Source organism: Nansenia antarctica, assembly GCF_963989245.1.
Source record: "Nansenia antarctica genome assembly, chromosome: 1".
NCBI lineage: Eukaryota > Metazoa > Chordata > Actinopteri > Argentiniformes > Microstomatidae > Nansenia > Nansenia antarctica.
The window spans coordinates 39,940,500-39,950,499 of NC_137674.1; the positions used below are offsets into that span (position 1 = coordinate 39,940,500).

At 44.0% G+C, this 10,000-nt stretch overlaps 1 protein-coding gene across 1 annotated transcript in view; it reads right to left on the bottom strand.

Annotated features, from left to right (window-relative positions):
• rbks (ribokinase) overlaps positions 1-10,000 on the bottom strand; it is a 25,883-nt gene that overhangs the window by 412 nt on the left and 15,471 nt on the right. Inside the window, exon 8 of the mRNA XM_080550316.1 lies at positions 8,386-8,580. Within this exon, the coding sequence (XP_080406442.1) occupies positions 8,386-8,580 (195 nt within the window). The remainder of the gene's footprint in view (positions 1-8,385; positions 8,581-10,000) is intronic.

Below are 10,000 nucleotides of genomic sequence, written 5' to 3' on the forward strand. Positions count from 1 at the left end.
AATGGAGGGAAATAAGGCAGTGCTCCAATGATTAGACCAATTGTTGCCAACAGCAGGGGGTGCTATGCCACCTGTCATTTGTATGTGCCTATTTTTCTTGTTTTGTTTGAAAGTTATTGATAGAGGTCTCAACTGGCATTAATGCTTCAGCTGTGGTGTGCAAATTGTTGTTTTATCTACCCATTACTATTTTAATACAACCACACAGTACAGACACAGAGGGAGTTGAAAAGACAACAATTAAAGCACAAGTAATTTGTTTTATTTATTTGTTTGTATATTTCTCATCAGCGCTCCATCGGTTATATGCCAAACTACATTTCGTTGTCTCAGTACTCTGTGCAATGACAATAAAGTTTAATCTAATCTAATCTTACATCTTAATCTTACCTGACAATAATCTATTATACATTACTGAGCCTCATAGATATCCTAATAGCAAGCTTAAACTCAACACTTTATTAGGAATACTATACTAATAATAGGTAGTAGGTACTAACTATACCCTTTGCTCTCAAAACAGCCTCAATTATTTTGATTCCATTGATTCCACAAGATGTTGTTTCCTTTGAGATATTGGTCCATGATGACACAATTGTATCACGCAATTCCTGCAGATTGTGAATCTCCCGTTCTACCACATCCCAAAGGTGTTCTATTGGATTCAGATCCAGTGACTGGGAAGACCACTGAAGAACACTGAACTCATTGTCATATTCATGAAACCAGTTTAAAGGCCGATCCCAATTCTCCCCTAAGGCTCCGTTTTCACCCCTACGGCTCCGTTTTGCGCGTTCACCTTTAGGGTAGGGGTGTCCAGGGCCGGACTTATGCATGGGCTACCCTGGGCTTGAGCCCAGGGGCCCCGGGCTACAAGGGGCCCCAAAATAAATCAAAATGTATGAATAAATATTTGCTCTTTGATTTTGAATTTATAAATTACTTTTTCTAATGAGAAATGGCGTTCTTTCGTGGGGGCAAAGTTGACAACAGAGTCCGAGCATACTGGGCTATGGACGTAGTCATGTCCGAATAAGAACGTGGATAATAAAGCATCTGAACGCCATTACATTACAAACACCAAAAGAGATTTTTCTCCAAATCCTATTTCAAACGCAAACTCTTAAACGGTGAGTGCTTGCCAAGAGCTTGGCTTTTATATTCTCCCTCCACCGGTTCTGTCTTTTGCTTTGCTTGCCGCCTGTTCAGTCAGTGAGGGAAACTGTCAGTCTTGTGTTGAAACGGGCGATAGCGACTGGAAACATGCCACCGAACACGAGAGCTGTGATCGCCATAGGAAGGCTATTGGCGCTTTTCCACTATCGGCCCGGCTCGGTTCGCTGCTAGAGTCACGAGGTGTATGTATGTGTGTATGTATGTGTGTGTTAACATACATGAAACGAGCATCGGATGATGGAGTAACAGACGTGGAACTGAACAAACAGCTTGAGTCGCAGTGTGAATCTGTGGTTTCAGTATTGAACATTGTGACTTAGCGACCGTAAAAAACTGTAATTAAATAAAAGGATGCCGTTCCCTGATCGCTACCTACCAATTAAACATAGTCATTACAACCATTAGGAAGCGTTTACAAAGTGATTCACTTAGGAACAAGAGGCATTATGTAATGATTCTGTTTTTTGTTGTTTAATAATGCAAACTCGTTTGCGTCTGGACGAACCCCCCAAAACGAATATAAAAATCCATGTTTATCAAAAAAACGTATAGGTGTGGACAGGGCCTTATAATTTTTAGTGTAGGTAGGGGCCCGAACAATGACTCAAGCCCAGGGGCCCCCACCCCCCTAAGTCCAGCCCTGGGGGTGTCCCAATTCATATTTCATCGAGGACTAGGGGGGAAGGGGGAGGGCTATCCACGGCTTCTTTTGAAGATTTTTCATGACCAGACTACGTTCGCAGCTATACCCCTCGCTCCCAGGATGCATTGTGAATCATCTACAGAAATCGGATTTCGCTCTAGGCAATGCGGAAGACAACCACAAATGTCATTTACTTTTTCTGTAATTACTTATTAATAAAGATTTGAAAATTATGATAGCCATCTTATTATCTTAGTTTAATGTCATTTCAATGCATTATAGACCTTTTCTTTATAACAAGCATAACAAAAGAATCGCTATTATGCCGATGTGCTGTGTTTAACGTTACAGGCTGATTTGTGCATGACAGCCGCGCATACCGGAGCACTCATATCTGCGTGTTTGTCACAGGTTGACAGTACAAATACATCGGAGCGCGATTCACATTTCTGAGATCAATCCTGTTAATTTAGAAATAAATTATTACCTGTGGCGTTTGATGGTAGACATATTGTTTTCTTGGCATGTGTGTTTTATTGGCAAGAAAACCCACACCATTACACCATCTCAATGAATGAGAAGGTGTACAGGTGTACCTAATAAAGTGAGTGTAGATCTACTTCCTGGAATAGTCTCATGATGATGCGTTTTGACACAAAACACATCACTATGAGACTATTCCAGGATGTGAATCAGAGCTCACAACAAAGATATCTATGAGGTTGGTATTAATTATTTTTAAGTAACATTTTGCTGTCATTGTGATCAAGTTTATTCATCATCCCACGTTATAGAGATCTCCCCTTTGACTGTTACCCAAACTCTAACCTGATTCTGTGGCCTCTGTTAAGATACCTTCAGCATTTGTCAGTTATTGGTTTATGTTCTATGCATTTGGGAAGGATGGTGGAATGTGGCAGGCAAGCCTAGGGGGTAGGCTGCCGGGTGTTGGGGGGAGGAACTGGGTTGGTGTTGGTGGGAGGGTGTTAGATCACTGATGGGAAAAGGCATGGAGGAATGTAGCGACATGCTCTGATTTAACCACAGATGGCCCCCGCCACTGGTTCTCACAAGCCTGGTCGATTACTCACCATTTCAGCTCTCAAAGAGTTTATTGCACTCTTCCCTGAACACCTCCAACCCCCCATGCCCCAACATAACCTCCCCACTAACCACACTCCCCCAGCCAAGACCCAAGGCTAAGGTCAGAGATCGCTAGTGGTTTGACTTTTAGGTCTTGGTGGGAGACTGGAAAAAGTGAGTCCTAGGGTGAAAAAATCTAACAAAGCGGGGAGATCTCCGTTGTGTCCAATGTGTGTTTATGTCTCCTGTCTGGTTGTCGGGTTGGGCTATAACCGTGTGGAAATGTGGTGCTTTGGTCCTATTTTGGCATTGGCAGGTTTCCCAGCTCACACTCCTAGTGAGACAATGGCTGCACCCTGTCCACACCCAGGACACCCTGTGCTCTTGGGCGGAGGTTGGCACCCACACTTGAGAAGGCCAATAACAGAGTGCAGCACATAAGAAAAAGATGTTCCAATATTCACAGACATGGCTGCTGGAAGAATTTCTGTCATTTGTACAAAGATAAATAAATAAATATAATATATTATAAATAATATATAAATATATATATATTTTTTAGATATATAGTTTTGCAATGGTCACATCTTCCCCCAAGTTAGGGTAAATGTCATATTCTCAATATAATTTTGTTAAATTATAATAATTATAATTATAATGATCAATTATGGGCAGTTTTTCTTTGTTTTGAAATCCAATGTCTAATTAATCAACATTTAAATTACCTCCAATGAACTGTACCTAAACTCTTCTGTTCCTGATATTTGATACTCCCCATCCTAAACCTCAGAGTAGAACTTGCTGCCAAACTCAAGACTTCCGATCCTCTCTGTTACGCTCCAGTGATCTCAATGCGGAGTCACTGTCCTCTCCTCTCGTGTTGAAAACAATGCCTCGCTCCCTGAGACTGGCATGTGACAGCGTCTGACACTAGATAGAGCTGACAACTGCTCCCCCCCCACCTCAACCCTGCTGCGACTGCCCTCGACACAGTTTGGTGAAGGTTAGATTGGGAAGCCTGTCAATCAAATGACAGAAGCGGTAGCTGCGGATGAGCAGTGATGATGCTCTCTCGCGGTTAATAGATCCGTCCGCGAGGCTGTGACCTTGTATCATTCCACCGGTTCTCTGTTGTGCTTGAGACTGAAGTCAGGAAACTTTGAGTTAAGGTGGCAGTCTCCGCTTGAGGCTTCTACTTTAGCATAAACAACTGTCATCTCTGAGAATATCTGCATGCCCTGGTTATATTGCCGGGTACTTCTGTTGTACTTCTGTTGCCACACATGGCCAAGAGAATCCGAGTGCGAGTTTTAAAATCCAACTTCCTTGGTGGGCCACTTAACTTCTCTTCTCTTCCCTCCTTGACCTTTAGTCTTAGAAATGAGATATTATACATGGCACCTGACATTGTGTTTTCAGCCCTGTGTCACACCAGGGGGTCTCCTGTGATCATGAGTCCCATATGGGCTTGATGGATGAGGCAACAGTTATCCCCTGCCTGGGGCTGTCAGCAATAAGGACCCCTGGAGAGAGTAAAGACGCCCTCGGGCAGTGGTGACTCACATAGTGATAGCTCCCATGTCCGGAAGCTTCCAGGAAGACTAGTGACAGTGGGGGGTTGGGGGTGGAGAGGGGCTGCTCTTCTGAAGTAGCAGAAGATGGCAACGTGATCAAAAGCATTGTTAATTGAACAGATTAAGATAGTTAGGCCCAATGTCTTTGATCTTTCTCTCATCCTTTGGGTCCTCATTCTTATTCTCTTCCCATAAATGTAATTAGGATGTGCAGGATGGACAGTAAGGGGTTGGCTTGGACTGTCATAGCAGTGGTTGCAAGGCATTAGCAACTACCCCGGTGGGCAGGGTTCACTAAGGTGAAGAACACTCTTTGGGGGTATTCCCTACCTCCCGATTCCAGGAACAAGCCTGCAAGTGGTCCTCATCTGTCTCCTCTCATAGGAAGGAAACTGGGGATGATTTTGATTGTCCAGACCCACTCTGAGCTGTTTTGTCTAGTTTGGCCTTGCGACTACCCCCACCATCCAGTCGACCCCCCAGTACAGGAGAAGCTCAGGCCACCCAAGGGGATGTGTGAGTGAGTGTGTGCGTGTATGTGCGTGTGTGTGTGTGTGTGTGTATGTGTGTTTGTGTTAGTGTGTCTGCGCGCACACACGTGTGGGCAAGAGCGAGTGTGTGTGTGACAGAGCCCACAGCCATGTGCACACGCATCACCCGACCGTCCACACAAACAGCACATGTGAGAGAGGAAAGCCTGCACTCAATTTAAGACAGAGGGGAAACTTCATGAAGGGAGGAAGGGGTAGATGAGCAGCTTTTGCTTTGTTATCCATCCAGCTTTGCAGCCGACCCTGACTCAGCTTGTAACGGTTTCTCTCTGCCACATAAAATGTGTTGTTCTCATGGGAGGGAGGAGGGGAGAGGGGTAGAAGCTGTTGTGGATGATGAAAGAGTTGCAAACGGGAGACGCCATCGGATGTTGCGCTGCTTTGAACTCAGCACTGACTGGAGAGGATACTGCCTCTAATAACCCAATGTAACGGAAATGTAGAGACAGAATGAATGTCCTGAGAGTCCATCATGAAAATGTGACGAAAGTTTTCTCAAAGCTCTACGTCTGAACCATATTGCAGTTAAAGAGGCTGGACCTCTAAACCTTCTTACTAGCACATTAAGTTCCCTGAATGTTCTGAGGATGGATGTTTTATGTTTCAGTTTCGGTTGCCTGAAACTTTTGACGTTATAATGGAACATACAGTAGGTTCCCTGAATATAATGGGAACATCTGTTCGGGTGCAGGAAGGTTCAAGGAACATTTCAATCAGGTTCCCTGTGAACCTTTAGGAAACAATATGGTTAAGTCTCCAATGCTTCATATGACTCATGTATTTGCAATCTCACTTCTTACACCAATCTAGAAATATCACAGGTTAAAGGGATGGTTCAGCCTATTTTCATCATTTTATTTAAACGATGCTAACTTAGAATGGCTGCCTATTGTTAACCTGTGCTGCGGTAGCAAAGTAAATAACAGAGGACCGGAGAGGCTTTCACTACTGACCTATGAGGACGGCTCTATGATGGCTAAGAAGACATTTCACCTAAACATGAAATTAGGCTGAACCATCCCTTTAACATAGCCGTTTGTGCATTGTGCATTATATTTAAAAAAATGGTTATTGCATCCAAATGAAGATTGAGCTGAGTCGTTCTAAACATGAGAAGAGTCTGCTAACGATGTTAAACACAATGTGCAGGAGCCAAACCAGCGAGAAACTGCATGTGACTCACTGTGTTGATACTGCAATACCATGGCCTCAGATCCAACCTCTTTTCTCAGTCCACCAGCCCACGCAAAACAAAAAAAAGCCATCAAATTCACACCAGGCAAACCTGCTACTGGGCAAACAATGCTGCTTGCAACACTTCTATTACTCAGCAAAATAAACTAAAACTGACAAAATCAAATTGAAGAAGCATGCACATGAGAGGAGCAACGTCTAGCAAAAATGGAAAACAAAAGGTCTGTCTAGCCATCTAGATAACAATCTGGTGTGTGCTTTTTTTTTTTCTTCATCTTCACTAGCAAAAAAAATGGTTTACTGGAAGAGGGATTAGGGCATCCAAAAGAGTTAAACACACCAGAATTTATGGGGGCCATCAAAGTGCATGGGGGAGGAAGAGGGGGAGTGCCAAGAACCAGGCCCGACCGCAGCCAGGCTCTGTTCTGTTCTGCTGACTAGTGCAGGGCTAAGAGGTGAGTCACGGTAGAGGGGTGGGGGTGGGGCGGTGGACGCTTGGGAAGGTTCCCCACAAGACTTTGGAGTTGGGGAGAGAGAGAGAGAGAGAGAGAGAGAGAGAGAGAGAGAGAGCGAGAGAGAGAGAGAGAGAGAGAGAGAGAGAGAGAGAGAGAGAGAGAGAGAGAGAGAGAGAGAGAGAGAGAGAGAGAGAGAGAGAGAGAGAGAGAGAAGAATAGATAGTGGGGCTGTGGGGAGGAGGTTCAAAGACAGTACAAGTAAAAGTACAAGCAGACTTCAGTGCATGTACTGTAGTTCCGGTACCATTGATGGTGCAATGAGGGAGAGTAGCAGAAGCTGTAGCAAAACAAACTACACTGGTTACCTCTCAGCACTCTCAAACCGCAGTGACTTCAGCCTATCGGTATCTTCCTTACTATTTTGTAAAGGGAGGGTGTAAACAGACTATGTCTTGTCCTACATCTTCAGTTTAGACATAAAAAATATGACTGACATCTAGTCAGACCACAGCTGTTTGTGTAGTATGAGAAACAAGAACTGGTCCCGGTGTTGGTAAGGAAAAAAAACCTACAGAAATGATCCATACACACAACACCCTATTGTTTCCCCCCTGCTCTCCCGCTTGAGTAACCTGTTTCACTTGGGTTGGAGGTGGGGACTTCTGATGATATACAGTATGAACAATGAGTTCCTTATTAACCCACCACCAAAGGGAACTGAGGACTACTTGAGAACTACTTACTGTAGCAGTTTGAGTATAGCCTCAACAATTATACATAATGAAGTACTAGAGCAGGGGCTAAGCGTTTTTTTTATTTTTATGGTAGTGACAGATGGAAGTTTACAAAATGAAGTTTTAGAGATACTAAATAATACTAAATGATATTGCAAAACTAATTCTTAGTAACACATGCATTTGTACCCTCCTCTAATGACATCTTTGTTTTCAGACCTCAGAGAGCCAGCAAACACCCCCAGATGGGAAATGCGAGTGTCTCAACAAGTCTACCGTGACGACAAAGCCACCAGACTCCGGTGTGAAATGAGTCAAGCCCCTTTAAAGATTAAATCAGGAAGAGGAACTCAGTGGTCCCCCACATCTCCAATGAAACACCAGTTTAATCTTTAACCTCATCTGGGCGAGAGACTACTGAACCATTAGGCTCACACACTACCCTGGGAAATCCTGTTAAGCATGCTGCGTGACCCCTGGGGCCCAACGTTATCATCAATCACGTCATGATGATTCGTACGTGAACGTCTTATATGCCACAAAGCTCTTTTTTTGTGGGGTGTTCTTCCAGAAAATCTCAAGAGATCTGTCTGTTTGATATGGATCCAAACATCTGCATATCTTTTTCACTTGTGGCTATCTTGTTTAGTCATTTAGATCATGGAAAAGAACATGCACAAACATAAATGACTGATATTCAATGTGCATGACTCATTCATTGATGCTTTATTCAATCAAAACCTGTTACAGGATATCCAGCCAGAAATCAGTACTTGTATGCATATGTTGTTACAAAGTTACTACCATAGACATAGAGGCAATGTAATGATACCCATTCTTCTAACCACTTTACTTGGTGTGCTTATTTATTTATTTTACATATCCTGGATATTCGGTTACAGTGTTTAATTGAATAGCAACCAAAGTGTAGCATTATAGCATTAGTACTATGATCGGATAGGAGATTGGTCTTACCGTGGTATCTACCGCTGTGACTGCCATGGTGGGGACGTGATGTGCCGGGGACGAGGGTTCCTGTGCCGACAGCACCACGCAGCCCTGGGGGCCCAGTGTGATGATGACCGAACCGCAGCCTCGCTTTAGCAGCTCCTGTCCTGCCCGCCCGGCATCCTCTATGCTCGCCACAGCCGAGCCCGTCAGTAACTCTGCCTAGGAGGGCCACCAGGGAGCGATGTGTTAGGTATAGGTGGCATGTTAGGCGCAAACTACAATTTGCTCTTAGCCAGAACCAAAATGAGTTCTATGGTTATAAGAACCCTTTGAAGAACCTTTTTTGGTTCCATGTAGAACCCTCTATTAGGGCTTTCACACCGGCAGTTCCGAACGCCGGTTCACGTTCGCGTTCGGAAACCTCCGAACGTTGGCGCTGTCTGGCGAACGATACACTGGTATGAACGCGGGCTCGTTCGCCAGACAGCGCCAACGTTCGGAGGTTTCCGAACGCGAACGCGAACCGGCGTTCGGAATTGCCGGTGTGAAAGCCCTATCAGTGGAACAGATTCAACATGGACAACAGAATAAGCTACAAGTGTAGACTTCTATAAAGGCTTATTAAACAAAGATAAATAATTCATTTTATAAACTTGTGTTGGTATTTGCTGGCACTGTAGGCTTTCAAAACCAGAAATAATCCATTGGAAATAAACACATTATACCCTAAATGTATGGCAGTCAAAGATTCCCATCACTATAAAACATGTCAACATGCTATGTCGGCTATAGATCAAAGAGTGGCTGCACTTTGTCATTCTTGATCTACCTCCAGGTTGAGGCCACACACACACACACACACACACACACACACACACTGAATGGAGCTCAGAGTTCCTCTTTTATGACGCTTCAAGGCAAACAATAGTCTGACAGTTCAAAATTAACTATATAGTATATCTGTGCTGGTCGACACTGGTGCCACTCTGCTCTGGTTGGATGCCAAATAAGGAAAGGAAGCTGTCTTCTTAGTCATCAGAAGAGCACAGAGGATCAATCTACTTCTGTGTATTCTGAGGGTGAATCATTATACTGCCTTGAATGAAAGATGAGCAGCAGTGAGAGGATGAAAGAAGGTGTGTGTGTATGTGTGTGTGTGTGTGTGTGTGTGTGTGTATGTATGTGTGTTACACTCAACCTTAAAGAAAGAAATAGCTGTTTCACACTGTTGTCAACTCTCGCTTTTAAGTCTTCCACCTGGATGCCGCCCCCTCTCCCCCACATCAAAGTGCCACAAAAGAAGTTTCTGAACAAACTCACCTCCACTTTACCCCAGGGGGTGAATCTGAGTCACTATTTAACACATCTGCCCTGTTGTTGTTTTTTTTTTTACTCCTTTTTTTACTCCTCTTCCCATCAATCCCTGCCCCTATGTGTCATCTGTCATCTCTGACAGGCAAGGTGTGAGGCTTAGATGGCTCCATAACACCCTTTACCGTAAAAAGGTGAGAGAGGGAATTATACTTTTTTTCCATTCGAGCCAGAAGGGTTAGTTCAGCGGCACTGAGTTCTGTTAGTTCTGTGGTATTGATGTGCAGGGGGCCATGACGCAGAAGACACAATCGACTGGTTATGTAGG